Below are 19,073 nucleotides of genomic sequence, written 5' to 3'. Positions count from 1 at the left end.
TATGTTCCTGCCGTTTAATTAATGTCAATGTAGAATTTCACCCCGATTCGTAATTATGATGTAAGACATGTAGTGCTTTCAAATAAGATTAGCCATCTAATAAAATAAAGGACTAAGGACAAAGCTGTTCTGTTTTAAAGCAGTGTCTTTTCTGTTCAAATGTCTTTTTCAAACAATTAGTTCTTCCATTGGATCTAAATTTATTTCCTATGTTTGTAAAATAAACATTTTTATCTTCATCAACGCAAACATTTTACTGGTATTAATAATTAATAATGCAAAAGTAGTTTACGCAATAGTACTTTACGATATTAAAAAAATATCTTTATTTGTAGTTTTCTTATACTATGAATATGCACAGCCTGATAATAAATAATAAACTAACCATAAAAACAACATTAAAACATAATGTCTACACCATGTCGTTATGGAGGCAGCTATTTAGGCTTGAACCACACTATCATGGGTCATTAGGTCCTGCTAGGGGGCTGCCGAGGGAAGCAAATATAAACATTGCTTCCTTTACGAAACGTTAAATTTGTTTCTTTTATATAAAGAAGTTAAAAATTCACGTGTTAATTATTTATATGGTGAAAAAATTTAGTTTTCATTTCATTTACAAACATAAGATTCTTATGCTTTTTGTATCTTTATTATGAAACTTATACAATTCATACAGTGGCATCTTGCCAGATTCGTCTGCTCTCAAGGGTTTAGTACTGTTAACACATATTCTGAAGAGAAATATCGTTTCATCATTTCTAAATTCGCGTTGATATCTTATGATATTTTACGAATATATGAATACATAACTTTCCTTGTTTCAAATACGATACGAATTTACAATGTACTTGTTTTGAATCTAGAGCAATGTATTTATATTATTTTTAAAATAATATAAATTATGTTTCATATTTTTGCCCTTATATTGACACGTATAAAAATTAAGACTGGTGTAAGTGAACACTAAATCAATAAAAAAAAAATTGATTAGAAAGTAATATTTTCATGGAATACAAGAAGTATGTAAGTGGAGAATATAAATTCTATAAAACACATAAAGTCCAGTCTTTATTTAAAAATAAATATTGTTTTATTATAATAAATAATACTCGTATATAAATCAAGAATAATCTTTTTAAAGATACATGTATTTATAACAGAACAGTTCTATTATTTCCGTATCTGTAATAGCTGTGGAGACTGAGAGAAAATTGAGGTAATCACCTCAAAGTAGGGAGCTGGTTGTTATTAGAGATAATACTGTTTAAATATACGGGCATATGTTGTTTATTTATAATATGAGGAACAATGTTGGAAGATATTACGTCAAGATTACTCCATGGACCATACAAATATAGTTGAATGACAATACAGAAGGGAAATAGCGTATTAACATCACATTGTTACATTAAAACAAAGGTGTATTAAACAATTTAATTGACAAAAACAAATAGACAAACTTATATTTATGTTGGCATGAATTTTAAATTGTAACATTTACTTAGTATTAAAATAACTAGTTAATGTATATACTAATCTCTACACTGTGACTCGTTAAAAACTAACAATCTTAAAAAACCGAAGCATAATTACCAGCTATAAAAAAATCTGTGTTCCTTTGCAAGTAATATACCTCCAAAGAAAAGCTCAAGGCTATCGGAATTTAGCATTGCGTTGTTGGCCATATTCCGAATTCCAAACTATTGAAGCCACGGTCAGCGCGTGAACCATATATTGGAGAATAGTTTAAGTAGTCTTATCGCTTTTATTCGAAAACCTCAGCTATTAATATTTGTCGTCCCCTTTTCCAAACCATTGACGTTTAGGATAAGAAATTCTACTGAAATATCCAGGTCGAAACGTACAAAGTAATTCCGATGGCTATTAAAATTCCTTGTGCTCAATATAATTTACATACTAATGAGAGATTATTTTTCGTGGTATTATTTCCACATTCAATATATTTCAATTATAATATTATTAGATTGAGAGTCTGTTTGAAAATAATGATTTAGTATCTTTTATCCAAATCGTGCGTGCGATTAAAATAAATTTTCTGGCAAAAATCTGTTTTCGTAATGAAAACATAGATAACTTACAAGAAAAATGAAAATCGTGACTATAATAGTACTATGTTTGAGAATCATGATCATCTTTAAACATAAAAAAAATTTAGCTTCTATAATATTGAAAGAATAGTTTTCTAAATTATATTTGAATCAAATACAAAGAAACATTATCGAAGTACAGCCAAAAGGTTTATTAATTTACAGTCGTTCACTCTTTCATATTTGTACATTATAGACTTTTAACGGATAACTTTACATGTTTCAGTCATAAAAAAGATATGTCTTCTAAGCATAATTGAGTTCTGATTTGTATGGTATGTAATATTCACATCGCAATATTCCTTATGCATTCAAATAGTTCTTGGATCTGTACTTATTGTCTAGGCTTTTAAAATAAGTCATAAAAAAAGCATTCTATGTATTTTAAAAAAGTTATTAAATTTCTATTACATGCTGTTGGGACGATTAAGATATTAATCAATAATGGTATAAAAACATGCCTTAATTGTGTTATTATTATGTTGTTATGTTAATGGAATTACAATTAACATTATTTCAAAATAAAATTGGTCTCGACGCACTCACACATGGCAGATATGGTGTACTTACACTTGCAAATAGTGCGGTCCTCTATAGTCTCATAACGCGTGGCATATCCAACCCAGAACTCAATGCAATAACAGTTGGCTCTGAGCCAAATGTGCCTGTAGGCAAATCGATTGGAGCTACATACAAAACGTAATTGTAAATAGCGAAACGTATACAGTTTATTCTACATTAAGTTCTTTAAAATATTGTTTGGTGGTTAATACATAAATCTCGCTAAGAATGTTTTATGCTCGCCTTGAACTCCGTTATTCGAGATTAATTCCGCTGAGGTTTTTTATTCGCTGTCTCTGTATTACGAGCCGTAATAAGATGCTCTTTATACTTTTATTACTTTTTTCTTTATGTCAGTGTGTGATATTTTTTTGTTACATGTTAGTGACGTTCGTGTTGAAACTTGTTTTGATGGCGGAGACATTTGCAGAATATAAAAATCAAATATTCGAATTCCGATTTTGGATCTTAGGTGTTTATAATTAAATAATATATATTATATCGTTAAAATTTTAATATTCTAATAAAGGCGAATTGAGATTGAGGAATACTCTAGACTGAGTCCAAAAGATTTTTTTTTACACCGCTCTTATCCCAATTTATTAATATACATAATATTGCTGTGTGACGAACAAATATTAAGTATATGCAAATATACTTACATAAGAAAATGTTCTCACATAAAATTTTTAATACTTATACATTTAGACATCCAGCTAAATTCTTTAATACTTTGTTAAAGTACTACCTCTGTAATAATCTGGAAATAAGATTTAATGAGTTTTTTATATTACGAACTTTCGAAGTAATATAACGAACTGCATAACCACTAATTAAACCGAAGTATTTCTTAAACATAATTTAAATGTAAGTTGAAATAACAAAAATACATGAATGCTAAATTTATACAAAGTAAACTTAATATTTAATAAGTATAAGAGTTCTAAAAACCTTACTAGTAAATGGAACCTTTGATAATATTCAATGACAGTAAGGGCTAATATAATAAAGTGAAATAACGGAAAAAGGAAAGCTTTCGGTCCGAAAATGTTATTGAATTTTTGTCAGCACAATTTGAAATAAGAATTTTATTTTATAAAGCAAGCAAATTAAATGAATAAATTATGTCTTGATGATATTTAATTTTAATTTCAAACCACTTCAAATAATAATTCCGTGAAGCGGAAAGAGACATTTAATAATGAAGTCATGTCTTACAGAAACATATTCAAGGTATTAAAATAAAATGTAGCAAACCTTGCTGAAGTAAGTTATGTGCAAATAAAGGCTGAGATTCTAGGAAAATTATACTAGTTATTTTCATCACCTTAAGTAAGTTTTGTTATAAGCATAACTCTTAGATGGACGTTTTTTCAGTGTCCATATTTTTTTTTTGCTATCCTTAGTCAGTGAACTTTTCTCAATTATTCTTCCACTATACGACATTTCTATAAATATTGTCGTTAATATATTGTACCACCTTTGATGAAAAGCGTCCTTAACACTATTTATGTCCCAAATATGAATAGAAGTTTTCCGGGCTACAGCTTTATGTAAATATAATAATGGTTTTCGCCTTCCTTCCATTAATTTTCAGGATATTAACATATAAGAACTAATGACATTTTGTGGATCGCAAGCTGTATTCATTAATGTGCGAGATCTTAAATTATAACCAGCAATTTTTTCGTCAAAGCTCTCTTATAATTTATTATACAATTTTTACATCAATGATTAAAAGTTTAAAGAATTTTAATTAAGTAATATTTAGGGTTCTACTACTGCTTTTTCTGTTTCAAATTAATAACTGCGTAACCCTTCGTATATAGATATCGAAGAATACTTTGCTATACTTGAATAATTGATTCGTTCGTTTAAAATACATTAAGCAGGCCCGGCACGATCGCGATTCCTGTTTTACAAAACAAAGGTAATTTCGTGGCTAACCATAAACCGAAACTGAAAACGAGGTGGTTTGTAAACCAACTCAATAAAATATACACTTATCTGGATGAGATGTTTGAAAAGAAACCCTATTCCATTTGTGTAAAGACGAGATTCATTGGTTTTTTTTTCTCGAATTATTATTGTTATCTCCTGGCAGTGTATTCACTAATGATATAGAAGGGACGGTTTAATTATGTTTAAATAAGGTGCTTAAGTATTTTTGTGCTCTGTTTCTGTACTAATTGCTGTTAGGTGTTCTTATTATTATGGTAATAGACTTTTATTATACACTCATATGACATAAAGCTGCTTTTAGATTTCATTTTGATTCTATTTCGTATTATAACACATACTTTCGTTCGGATACTTTAACCTATAAAATCGATTTACTAAACGATTTAAATTACAAAGTTTGTATTAACCACCACTAAACTCGATTAATTCAGATATTGTATTGAATAGCGACGGACAATTTAGCGTTAATGTTAGAGAGCCTTTAAAAAGTAATAAAATATTCCGTTACCAATTGTACATTCGAAGATTTAATTTTATACATTCTATACATTTTGTTATCGGTTGAATTATACTATATAACATTTATTATGTTAAATAATGATATGGTATATTTATACGTGAATAGTGCCCAAGCGTATCTATTAGCATATACTGCGATGCCACCGAAATGCGACCGTCCAACAGATTGCATATATATGCATTAATTACTGTAAGCATGTCATATAACTGAGATATATGGAATAAAGATAATAATTATTTACGCTCCAGTAACAGCCAATCACACAGTTATAATATAAAACCTTTCTAATGGAAGACTTTAATATATCAAATGAACCACTGGTGAAAAAACTTCGGTATTATTAGTATTTGTTACACTATAAGAATATGTTATATAATGAAAGAAATGAATGATTTAGTTGTAAATTTCTCATTAAAATATGCCAGTAAAATGCAACTGTATAAAGTTGTCCCAACACTATTAGTTCAGGACTGAGGAGGTAACATTGTGTTTGTTTTAAACATCCTCACTGGGACTCTGAATATATATTATTATATTTATATATATTATATATTCATAAAATTTATAAAGTAGAGTTATATATATATATATATGAGATAAGTTTATGGCCATCTGTATTAGAAAAAATAGGATTAGGAACATGTGAAGTGAACTACCGAATTAATTAACAGTATTTCACATTGTCTGCTTAAATAAAATAACATGGAGATATTGTTTGAGAATTTGAAAAAATAACATTATAGAACGGTATGATAATATTCAAAATTGATTGTATATTAATATATTTCACTTAGTAGTTCATTTATAATAGACATTATTATATTTTTATTAACCAAACTATTAACATTTCAATTCTTGTTTAGTTTAAAGTTGACATCGAAATCTCAGTATTTTTGTTGTATTTGCTTTTCATTTATTCCTTATGCCATAACTATAAATAAAGAATGGTAGTAGAACCCGAAGTCTATGCTTATCCTCACAAAACGCAATCACAATTCACTTACCCTTTACAAACCAAAACATTTATAAAACCACCTGAGCTCGAATCTATTCTTACAATAGCTCGACGTAACTCAAATTCAAAGCTGGCTATATAAAATCCGGGGCTAATAAAAGCTAGGGCTGAATAAAGCGACAATGGCGCAACTAGGCAAGGGGCACATCCGGGAACGCGGCCGGGTCAAGGTCACGGCCCGAGGATCGATGCAGCTACGCCCCCGCTACATTTCCCCCTCTACGCCGCTACGAAAGCGCTACGAATAACATAATATACCTACGCTTTGAGATATTACTCGAATGGAAAATGTATGGTTGTAAGCGTATTGAAGTATATGATAACATTATATTTCTTTCCGAATTTGAGTTATGGAATAATCTTATATGGTAATGTTTTCTTTTATATGCGTTATTGGAATATTTTTGTTGTAAAAAATTCTGGAAGCAACTTTCAGATGACTTAAGGCATCATTCCAGTTTTAAAACATCCATCCGCTGTCATACTACCTCATGGCGTAATTGCATTTATTTTTACTTCTCTATAATTTTGTAATATAATGTAATGTAAATGTAGCTATATAACATCTTTCTGTTCTAATATTATTTAATACCTTTTTATGTCTTTTAAGGCTGGATAAAAATATATAATATATAAGTTTTTATTTCATTATGTACTTACATATTGACTTAATAGGCCTCTTTTTAAAGTATATAAGAATAATTTATTGTAATAATATGTATTTGATCAAAAACCCTTCTTTATTTCAAAGCCTTAACATAATTATATTATTCAAAGGAACACACACATTCATTTAAAGCTTCAGTTATTATTAAACTAAACAACAAAGGGCAACTAAACCGTACTCCGATTACTGAGTGTATGCAGATCTCTTTGAGAATCGGACGAACGCTTAAAGTACAATATCGAAGCAATAAATCCACATCTACCACAGTTTTTATCAAATCATGTATGACTATTTAACATTTTAACAATTTAATTTAAATGTCATTAAAGAGGATTTTAAACATAATTCAATACGTAGAATTATTTTATGCCGCGAAATAAAATTTCATTGGACAAATATAAGAGAAAAGGATATTAAAAGCCTCAATTTCAGTCAGTCCAGTTGAATTACACGAAAGTTTTGGGTTTCAGAAAATAAAAATAAAAACATGTCCAACATGTACGCTTTTAACAAACAAACAGTCATTTACTTTGTTAGAAACGTGTCTCATTTGAAGTACTTTTTTTTTACACATAGCTTACATACGTTTTCATGATTCTGTATCATTCTTTATCTGCGTCTGTGTTTTCTGTGTTTTCTGTGATTTTATTATTAAAATATTAAAATGTTGTTATTAATGAATCAAAAAAAATCACATAACATAAACAAAGTTATACTTATGAAGTAAAAAAAAATCGTTTGAGTATCACGGATGCAATTAATAAAAAAGCTGGAATAATTTTTTTGCAATTTGAATTCTCACTAAAGCACAATTTGTATATTGTTATGTGATAATACTTATGTCTATTTATATATCTGTAAAACAGTGCCGCTGTCATTTTTAATTCTGTAGTGGTCTTATACAATGGCGTCGTAACCTTGAGAAGGTTTGTTGCTGGCGCGAGCGTCCACCCCTGTCGGTCATGGTCGCTATACGCAAGCATATAATGCAGACGTCCGAACACCTCAGTGCCCGACGCCCGAATGGCCTTCCGTTGGTTAGGAGTGGAGGGGTAATGTTTACCCGCCTATCCCCTCCTCTACCGTGCCAGCTGAGCAGCGGCACGCTATATTTAGGTTGCGCTGTAAATATTCGCTCCAAGTACGGAAAGCGCCCCCTCCCATGGGGGGTCAGGTGGGTACAGTCTCCAGCTACATGGGCGAGTAAAAGTTGAAAGTTCACCAGCGCCAGCATGTGTTCGCACTGTTAGAAAATGTTTTCTTTATTCAAATTTTACTTCAACTTATTCGGTGTCTCTATACTATATTGACTATTCAAATATCCAACAAAATATAACCAATTCTGTAAAAATTTATTACGTTGCCAAACCAAACCAAGTTACAAAATGCTTTAATATTTATTTTTCATTCTATTTCAAACATTTCTATACCAAAAATTAATCATTGAATGTTTATTTACTGCCCATGGCAAATAAATATTAATTAAACGCTTGAAACGAGAGGAAAAATTCGTGAATCTAATAAAACAAGAGTTTGAAGGTGAAGGTAATTTAAAAAATGTGACATTCTTTTCCCTAAAATTAAAATAGATTACTTTTACCCGTGATGGGCAATTTGCGTGCGTGAACAAATCGTTTGAATTTTTTGCTTTATGAAGGCGTTTACATAAAAATTACTTTACAGAAAAAAATATGCATACACAAATAAAGAAAACAAACACCAATAAACTATATAGCCATTAAATTATATATAAAATATAAAACATTTCGTAAACAGCATTTAAGTTAAGTGTTAAGTAATCAACGTTACAGTTGACTGGCAGCGAAGGTCGATTTAATTTGGTCCTAACAAATATCGACAGTAATTTTATAGAGCGCAATGACTGGCTGTATTGGATTTATACCGTGATTTCCTTATTGACAGCCGTAAGAATTCGATCTTCTGATTTTCCGTTTCATTTATGGCAGTTCACAAATTAAGTAACTGATTTCGTACTCATTTTAGATATGACCGGACAATTCACACTATGCGTAACCTTAGGTGGATGTTCAACAACTTCTTCAGAACTTTGATCTTCGTCGAACCACGTAACATCTTTCACGGTAAATTCGAATTGTTGTTCCTCTTTTATTTTATATTTCTCGTGCTTTGGATCATGGAAGCTGACAATGTTCAATAAAGGAGCTGTACCTCCGAACGCTATTCTTTCTTCGTGACTGGTTATTGCTAGTACTGTTCCAGGACACGGATATGAGCAGGCTATGTAGCGATTGTGAAGATTGATGACCTCAACACAGTTTGTTCCACTACCGCCTATGATACCGTATTTGCCCTTACGGTTATACTGTAACATTAAATATAGTTAAAATGAACTATTTGTTATTTTGAAAAAATAAAGAAGAGGGAAAAGCGTCAATTAGACTTCCAGCGCCAATCCACTAAATGATAGAAGTGAGATAAATATTTTAAGGTAATATTTGAATACAATATATCTGCTATATCATAGTCAACAAAAATTCATACAATGATAAGCTTATTCTACATATTTATAATTATAAATACGTTATGAATAAAAATATAAAGTAGAGATTTATAGGGAATTAACTGTCAATAGTACTAAATGCTATTGTTATAGAGATTTCCATAACAACAACAATAGATTCAATCTCGAAAGCAAAGTAGATGATATTCAAAGTAATTTGAACAACTCATAATCTTTCTAACAAATATTTCATAAAATATGAAATGTATTTTAAATTACCAGTAATACACAGAAGTTTACATAAAAACATCAACCTGTATTGCAATATCCAAACTTCAACAAGTCGTTTTAACTATCTCAACAATATTCAACCGCAGTGGCCTTACAAAGCGAAAACTTATACCTGCTTTCAAATTTCAATGTACTTAACAATTTATAGGATGGAAGGAAAACAATCTGCCCAAAACCTCGGCTTATAATAATATGGCTGTTTATTTTGTATTCCCAAACTAAATATTATAACATATTGGAATACCTGATAACAGTCAGCAAACGGGTCCAAATTATCTTTGTCTGCCAATATTATTGTAAGATGTATAATATATTACAAAAATATTTATAACCATTTTTATCGGCAAATTGATTTCCTATTTATTTGGTACCCGGTAACATGAAACTCATTGTATTGTTGCACTACGATCGCGTTGTACACGTGATCGCGTTGTAGTGGTTTTTTAAAGTTTCAATAAGGAATATCATAACATTTCTCTACGTCACATAACATAGGTGGTACATATAAATTTTTAAGGAATAAAATACCTTTGAAGATCTCCAATAGCGGCAACCGTAAATATACTCCCCATCAACATCAGGTCGTCGGTTTTGTACTCTGATGGTGCTCAATCTTTTTTTGGCAGTCAAATCCCAAACCGACAGCGCTTCAGTTGGCTGCCAACTTCCAGAAATGCAATAATCCCTCTGGAATATCATTTAGATCATTACATCGTTGGTGACCAACGCAGACTTTGCTGAGTTAAACATATGCGGATCCCTTTTGCATCACATCATGACGGCTTTGTTGATATATTTAACACTAATTTTATTAGACAATACAAATTTACAATTTAGTTTAACAAAGCACAACTGTGAGAATCTCACAAATCGATTCATAAGTATTTTACACCTTTTTCCCTCAATCATATTTTTAAACAGATTTATTTGCCCATATCAAGTAAGGTTTTAATTTACCCGGTAATTTTAGAACTTATATACTCGTGGACCTTAGCAAGTAACAGTTGATACATATTATGAATAATATTTCATCAGTGATATTGCCATCTAATTGGCAGACTTGTAAAAAGACTCAAAGTCGCTACATTTTTTCTGGGGGCTCATAGCAAAAAAAATATTGTTTTATAAAAATTTACATGCTTTACAAAATTTTGCTCATAACAACTAATTAAAATTAATAATCGCGAAAGTTGGTAACATTTTAAGAGCTTAAAAAGTTGTTACAAAATAAAAATTTCAACCAGACACACACTTATGAAAAACTTTAAAATAATATACACACCTCAAAGGCTACCAACTATGAGAGAATATCAAACTTGATAACGAGGGGAGACGAAACTGTAGATGAAACTTGAACCAAGTCGACAAAGGCACAGTTTTTAATTAAAACTACCTCATGGTCTTCGCTATACAAACACTTTAAGCGGTTGGAACGGAAACTAAGTGGTTGGACGGAAGAGTCAAATTATTGCATCTGTATATTGTTTGCATCTGTATGCATCTACTTCTTATATGGAAAAAAAACTTTAAAAAATAATAAAAGGAAAGCTGAAAATGTAAAGTAATGCAAGGAGTTATAACTTTCGGATATATATAAAGTAGCATACAATTTGGCAAATCCATTAAATATTATAATACGCAACGCGAATACCACGGCCTAACTTTGTACCAACCTTCATTTATCACTCCCTTTCATGTTCTAAGTAAAACTCGACGTATTTTTCAATTAATCTTAGCAAATGCGCGGCATGTTTTTATTTTTATACGTAATGAAATTAATAATTATTTGCAAAATAACATTACAGAGAATATAATTTTATCAATTTTATTTAACTTTTTATATTTTTCACTCAAACTAAATCTATTAAGATGTTTTTAAAAGGTATAGTTTGGCGGCGTGTAACAGTCCTTCACAATTAAACAATAAACATATTTGTTATTTGAAACTGTTGTTGTTTTGTTATACAACATTTTAAATTTGTTATTTTTATTTAAGAATGTTTGCTTTTTCATCTCACAAGTCGCTAGAAATGGAAAGTATGAGTACAATATTATAATAAACAATGATCATTTCGTTTTTTTTTTTTGTGATTAAATACAATTAACTCAAATCATAAAAAGTTGTGCAAATAATGTAAAAGTATTACTTTATGTTCAAAATCCAAATACTAAACTTATAAAATAACAAAAATATTTTGAATACACATAAATATATTCAAATTCATAAGAGAATGTACATATCAATTAAAAACTTGTTATTCTAAGAAAGAGAATGCCCGAATATCAAACTCGGTTCTGTTAGGTTTCAAGAAAAAGTTGACTAATTGCTTAACACATAAAGTACATATTACAATAGCATTATTATATACAATCATCAAAAATATAATAAGACGTTGCATAAGAATATATCTACCGTATATTCTATCCGTATCATCTGTGGTAAATTTTCCCTCGAGCAAATTTAAGTCCACTAAATACTAGTGACAAAAACGTCCACAGACCTAAACCTAGTAGACCGGCAATCAACATTATCATTCATCGTAGGATCCAGATATAAATTATCTTATTTCTTCTATACTCGTATTCTTCAACAAAAATATTTCTGCTATCATTTCTTACTTCAGACAAAAATAAGAAAAAAGTAATGACCATGAATAATCTTTATATGCTTGGTTTTATTCTTTTTATTATTTCAATTTATTATAACTTGGGTCAGACGTTATAATTGTTGTTATAAGATTGGACTGGTTGTATTAATAACTGGTATCACAACTTATTTCACTGGTATAAGGTATTCTGATCGTAATAGGAAATCTAAAATGCAGTTTCTCTGTTTTATATAAAAATGTAGGTATAATTCTTCTCCTCTATAAAATTTGCAACTCAAACTACATATAATTATGATAGAATGACACTTTCAGAGACACATGTGTATAGAAATACATACATAAGAGAAATAATCTATCAATTCTGTTTAAGTAGGAAGAATATTCTTATAATAATTAAATGAAATAGATGTATGAATGTCAACATTAAAAATAGGACTCAAACTACACTAAATAACTGTTTAAAATTCAACTAAAAGTAAAAAAGATGTTTTTGTTTGTCAATGACAAAGTTATTAGACATATTTAGGTAATAAAGTTAGGCTTCTTCTTTATTCCAAAAGTCGATTGTCCAAAGGAAAGGCAAAGGAAGGTTATTACAACTATTTGATATGTAAATCACGTCAGAGCTAATTAATGCAGAAATACGTCTATCCATTCCTATATGTTTTCACATTGTTAATATTGTAAGAATGACATGAATTTAAGAAACGCATGATACATTAAGCCGCCTTATAATTACCGATCAAAATAGATTCATTCTCTCTGTAAACTTGAAATTCTACTTACAATTACACGTTTTTTTTTTGACAATGCATTGTATAATATAATACATTAAATAAATTTGAATCTACCAAAAGGAATACATTCCTTTTACTTAAGAAGTGGTGGTGTTTTGATGGTTATTCGACCAAAATACATTAAAACTCCCACAGAATATGTAATACACGTATGCCTAATACTAACATTCAGATCAATGCTGTCACCACATATATTTACTCCTTCGAAAGTCATTATGCATCCAACTTGGCATCTTATATCCCAAATCTGCAAACAAGTTAAAAACATTCGTTTCATTATTCTGTAAAGTCATAAGGTTTAAAATATTTATATTCTTTGAAGTAACAATATTTAATCCAGAGAATTCATAATAAGCACTTAAAATATTGCAATCATGTAGGTATGCCGTTTTAAATTGACACAGTCTCTTTTCTTTGTTGATGTTAAACGCTCAAAAGCGCTTAATAAATAATTTGAGTTAACCGCTAGCAAAATATTTTAATCTCGACAGAGGCGCTCCGGGTCCGCGGTCGTTGACTGATATGTTTTATTCAGGGAGCGTTTACACGATTCCAGTAAAGTGACTCGGACGAGTACTTAATACTTCTTATCAAGGGACGTGTGGAGAGCCATAACAATAGGATATACATACAACAGTTTATGTCTACTTGCTTGCTTGCTAGAAACAGCTAAATGGAGCTTTGGGAATAAAACTCTTTCAAATTTAATAGTCATGTCGACCACAGAGCTGCTTCAAAGCGACTCGTTTTTGTTATTTTGCTTTGCCGCGTTCAGTTAGAACATTGTATTTTTTTTTCGACAAGGTATAATTCCTACCGCAAATACTCCATTACGGTCATTTACAAAGAACCCTCTTTATATGTTCAAAAAGTCTTTCTATTAATAAGTTATTAAGTAAAAAAATATATTTTTTCCATTATCATATTAATTTCATTAAAAGTTACTGTAATGTCATTATCATTATCGGTTTTTAAGTCATTATGACTCAACATTTTTACTTATTTCTAAAAAGTATAATCATATAAAATGTATATCATATTTTGGTACATAAGGGATTGCAAAACGTTTTGATTCTCAATCTTAATTTTTGATATAACTGAAAACAATAAATTCTTAAGGCCTATTAAGAAAATATTAAGGCTCAGAAATATTAATACTACACAAAGTTTATTTGATATATCTGGCAAATGATTACTTTGATAAAAATACTGACTACAAAGTAAATTTTGCTCAAGGTTATTTAATTAATCTAATTTATATTATTCTAAATGTTTAAGCAACGTATTTATTTTCTATTCAGAAGTTTCACTATAAGTGTATTCATTAGTACAGAGAACGAAACAAAATAAATCAAATATATTTTCTAGATAACATGGTATTGTTACGCTTTGATAATATCATGCCTTATTGTGTATATTAATTTTATTTATCTGCCCGAATATAAATATATAAATTAAAATACCTAATTTTAAATTCGTATTTTTGGTTCAAAAGATAAGTCTTTTGTTGGTAGGTACAATTAACATTTAAGTTATTGTTTTTGATATTTACCCTCAAAGTATTATCCCAGGCTCCTGATGCAAATATAAAAGGCTTCTGGTCGTGGCACCTTAGAGCACAGACTTGCCCAAAATGCATTCTCTGAAGTTTCTTAGGTATAAACTGTAAACGCAGTTTGTGGACCTTATATGTTAGGTCCGCCTGAAAGGACACAACTAAGTTATAGGTATGGAATTGTTTGTTTGTTGTTGTGTTTACTTGGATATTCCATTGTAAACAACTAAAACTTGTCATCAAGAATGTTTCTGTTTCGGCCCCTTTGTTTAGAACAGTATTATGAAACAAACTTAATTGCGTTCAATGGAATTATATACTCTGTGGAATAATTGTGACGATGAAAATAAAATTAACGTCCCATCTTTCAGACTCTTTTGAAATATTTTATATTGGTCGATTTACAAAATTTATACACTTTTTAGACTGTTAAACCGCTTTTATCGCTTTTACAAGGAAATTTAGATAGGTTATTTCATGAACATTCAAAAAAGCCTAAATTTGCAAAGCAAACAAGAAATTTATTCGAGATCTTTCAAACTATAACATTGGATTTTAGTCCCGACAGTTAATACATTTTATGGTTGGGTACAGATAAAATAAATAAGGGATAGTCTTGATGTCCTCGTCATCTGGCGTCGCTGTAACATGATAACAGAATCCTTGACCAGAACCGACCTACTTTCACAAGTATCCTTACTTTTGAATAAATCGTAAACCCTACACTGATATTGCCAATAAACCGTGATCGGCGGTTTTACGGGAAACACTTCTTTTTAATGTTGATAGCAAAATTTCAAAATAAAAAAATATTTGACTTTCCTTTCGTTATTAAATCAACATACAGTATTTTTGTTATAGTAATAGTATTAGATTTTACCGCGTCTTCGTCCGCGTTCGTTATTAGGCTCAGAGAGAAATGTGTAAAATATATTAAAACAATAGCTGTGGTAGGTAATAATCGGTAGTGACTTCTATAGTCTACGTGACATAAGTACATGCACAATACAACTATTATGCCTTGATTCTGTGGTAACTACACGGAATTTCGGAATAATTTATGCATGGCCTACGTCTTATTGTAAAGTCTAAGCTACATTATTGTAAAGTTAGTAAGTAGTTTTGCGTATAAGAGCAACAAAGATCCATAAATCCTCACAAATCTCTCCCTTTTAACAAATTGGTTATGTAAAAACCCATAGCATTTATTTTATTACAATAGAATTTAAGGTTTAAAATTTAAATGAAATGAAAAAAATATTGAAAATTATTTAAAAGGTAAAACCAAATTTAATGAACACTTTGGACTCATTTAAAAGCAATTTAATAGCCTTTTAACTGGACGGGCGACTTTAATTAAAAACAAAATAATCATATATGTATCTGTTCAGTTATTTAATTTTGAAAAAGACTTCTTATTGAGACATTTTGTTTCAAGAGTTTAGAAAAGACCAAATAGAAAAAAATAAAAGACTTAAATCATTAACTTCAGCGTAAGCATACATTAACTGCCTAAAGGCAAGAAAGAGCGGTGGGATAATTTATTATACATTTTTAATGTTTTTCTATTTCAATATAAAACCTCTAGATTAAAGTATTTCACTTCAATATTACGAAATAAAAATGAATTTTCATTATGAACATGAAAAGTTGAATAGAAACCGAAAATGTTAAAAAGCTAATAACAATAAATTGCATTGTACCTGACGTTTTACTCGTAACAACAAAGCGAATTTATTTAACTTTCTGTAATTTATGTAGCCAAATTAACTGACATAAATATTACGCACCAACATAAATTATACAGACAACCGCTGCTATATCGATAGATATGCATAGAGCAATTCCATCACTAATGTACAAACTACAAAAAAACAAACATCACCTTTACGTCTGTTAAATTAAAATAAATAAGTGTATACTTATTAACCTCTAGAGTTTCCATATCGTACACTTTTATCGAGGCGTCAGCGTACCCAACAATGACTTTCGCCTGATCAGCCGATATGCCCAAGGATAGAGCCGGCGATCTCTCTAAAGTAAATAACAGAATGTTGGATCGTGTTCTCGTAACAAAGGATCGTAATTTGATTCTCGTATTCTTAAAGAAGAATATATTTTTAAGAGATATTGAAGTTGCTCCAATTGTGTTTGATTTATTAACGTTAAAGTCCTATTACAAGTGTTTTTGAACGTTCGTGTGTAATAATACATCTTAACTTAAAAAAACCTGGTTTGCTGAATACAAACCATAAATTATTCTTTAAAACTTCCCTCACATTTTAAGCATAAAGTATAATAAAAGCAAAAAAAAGTACTTCATATTACTTATCTGTTTAGCTAAAATAAACTTACGTGTTATAAGCGGGGTAGAGGCGGAAGATATTCCAGGAGAGCCATAAAACTGTGTGTTAAGACATTCCAAAGCAGGATCGGCACGAATACAATACCCGGGAGGATCGTCCACTGATGTTGCGATCTGTTTATTGTGTTAGTACTTACTACCTTGATGAGCAATGATCTTAAGGCCAGAACATATTCGGAATTATGGTTTTGTGCAGATATAAGTTCATTTACGTGAAGGCAAAAAGATTAGCAATTGAGTCGGTATATATAAGAGTATATAAAATTTCATGTCATTGTGAACAAAATGATTTTTTTTTATGAAATTCTCATGTATTAACAATACCAAGTCTCGTGGTAAATTTAAAAATATACACAGGCCTCGTTGTATTTTACTGTCAGTGGTTACCCACACGATATAGAAATTGTTAAAAGCGGAAGTATATATCTAAATGTGACTGATCTGGCTCAGAATTCTATATAATGATTATGTTATCTCAATTATAAACTACATTAGGTATTTCAATTCTGTATATGGCACCATCGCTGCAAGCGGCATAGCACACACGTTCTTCTAAACGACTGTATTCGATAGCATAGATGGGTCTCGGGGGAAATTGTATGTTACGCAGAGTACAGAGAACTACGCCTGTAGTACCATGACGCATCTGAAATGACATTATTTTACAATAAATATTAATAATATATGAATGAATTGTACGCCCCATTTCTTATAAATTCACATTTAGATGTGAAGTTCTAGATAGCGGAATAACTTTAAAATAGAATCAATCATTGCATTCAATAATAATTCAAAAAAAAATCATCAATAAGAATACAATCCCTGTATCTGCAAAAAGTAAACCGCTCAACTAAACAATACTACCTGCACCATCCCTGACGCATGGCCTACAATAATGTGGCCTCCGTTAGGCGAGTAGGTCAAAGCCGTTATAGCGCCCAATTCGGAACAATACCATCGATTGAACAATATCTCATTTCGAGTGCCTTTTAAAAATCTATCACTGTTTTCTTTCATCCATGCGAAACGATTGTGCTCTTCTTTTGGACCTTGATAAAACATTGGATACCAAAGTTTTGGAGATTCCTCATTTTCATAATATGAATGAATATTTTTTCCGTATTCCGCAATGATTTCATTGTATATCTCCATATTAAAGATACTAGATTTAGGTACGATTGTTTTTTTTTACCCGACTGCGATGAAGCGCAAAGTGAAGGTTTAATATAATCTTCGTTTACCTAAGTTACATGCTCAACAAAAAGGATTCCTTGTAAATAGGAATAAATTTTATACATAGAATTTAATTTTCTATAACATACATAGCTTTCTGTTTAAAATTATATCTAGACTTATTACTATTATGGAGGTAAAAACATAGTATAATAGTTTTAAATGTTCTCACTTGAATTAGACCAGATGAGTGACCTACGATTAAAAATTCGCCATCAGGACTATATATCATAGAGGTAATAAAGCCAGTTTCGGACAAATAGTCCAAACGTAGCAAATTCTCATTAGGAGTATCCTTAAAAAATCTTTCTTCATTGTCTCGTAACCAAGTCAATTCTGTTAAACTTAAACTTCTCTCCGCAAAAGAAACAAAGCCCGAGAGACCCTTCTCATCCTCACGAATAAGTTGTTTTTTTATGCGATACCCATATTCTTTGACAAAAACTTGAATATCAGATTCACTCTCTGACAAATTAAATCGACTGTATGTTGATATATTAAAAAGATTAGACGCCATATTATTTCTTAAACAAAATAATCGTAAGTTATTTACAAATCCGTCAGGAAATATGAGACAGCTAAAATTAAAACTGTCAATAGGTAAAGAAGTAATACTAGAAAAATACTTAATAAAGTTTTTATATTTTACATTTACTTATGACGATATTATTTATGAAATAATACTTAGGGATTTTAGTGATATTTAATGAATATTGAGTAACATGGTCTTAAATAAAAGGATATATCTTAGATTTTCAATTCGATTACTTTGCAGTGTGCAATTATTGTATTGAGGGTAGACGAGAGGATTATAGTAAGGCTTTATATATAAAAGTAAGAATAAATAAGTTAAAGCCGACCATTATTCGTGGAAATAAATGGTATCATAAATACGACTTCATTTT

The 19,073-nt window shown here is 30.0% G+C and overlaps 1 protein-coding gene across 2 annotated transcripts; it reads right to left on the bottom strand.

Annotated features, from left to right (window-relative positions):
• Nucleotides 1-8,158: 8,158 nt before the first annotated feature.
• On the bottom strand, nt 8,159-18,720 carry LOC116767544 (uncharacterized). 2 transcript variants are annotated; one of them, XM_032657913.2, is made up of 8 exons: nt 18,341-18,720; nt 17,426-17,581; nt 16,926-17,049; nt 16,501-16,604; nt 14,568-14,717; nt 13,182-13,262; nt 10,138-10,296; nt 8,159-9,180 (listed from the first exon to the last, which is right to left on the bottom strand). In XM_032657913.2, exons 1-8 carry the CDS (start codon nt 18,683-18,685, stop codon nt 8,812-8,814), a joined length of 1,488 nt encoding a protein of 495 aa, XP_032513804.2. In that variant the 5' UTR covers nt 18,686-18,720; the 3' UTR covers nt 8,159-8,811. The 2 variants fall into 2 exon arrangements, with proteins under 2 accessions (XP_032513804.2, XP_032513805.2); XM_032657914.2 differs by lacking the exon at nt 18,341-18,720 and adding an exon at nt 17,800-18,121 and having other exon boundaries at nt 8,160-9,180.
• Nucleotides 18,721-19,073: the final 353 nt, after the last annotated feature.

The sequence above is a fragment of the Danaus plexippus genome (assembly GCF_018135715.1).
Source record: "Danaus plexippus chromosome 9 unlocalized genomic scaffold, MEX_DaPlex mxdp_26, whole genome shotgun sequence".
In the NCBI taxonomy this organism is placed as follows: Eukaryota; Metazoa; Arthropoda; class Insecta; order Lepidoptera; family Nymphalidae; genus Danaus; species Danaus plexippus.
The sequence above is the reverse complement of the archived record's forward strand: the minus strand, read 5'-3'. Positions and strand labels throughout refer to the sequence as shown.

Coding starts and splice junctions, on each gene's coding strand:
- LOC116767544 (XM_032657913.2), bottom strand. CDS start 18,685: ATGGCGTCTAATCTTTTTAATATATCAACATACAGTCGATTTAATTTG. Junction 14,718..16,500: donor ACGATATGGAAACTCTAGAG/GTTAATAAGTAT, acceptor GTGTCCTTTCAG/GCGGACCTAACATATAAGGT. Junction 13,263..14,567: donor CCTGGGATAATACTTTGAGG/GTAAATATCAAA, acceptor ACTTGTTTGCAG/ATTTGGGATATAAGATGCCA.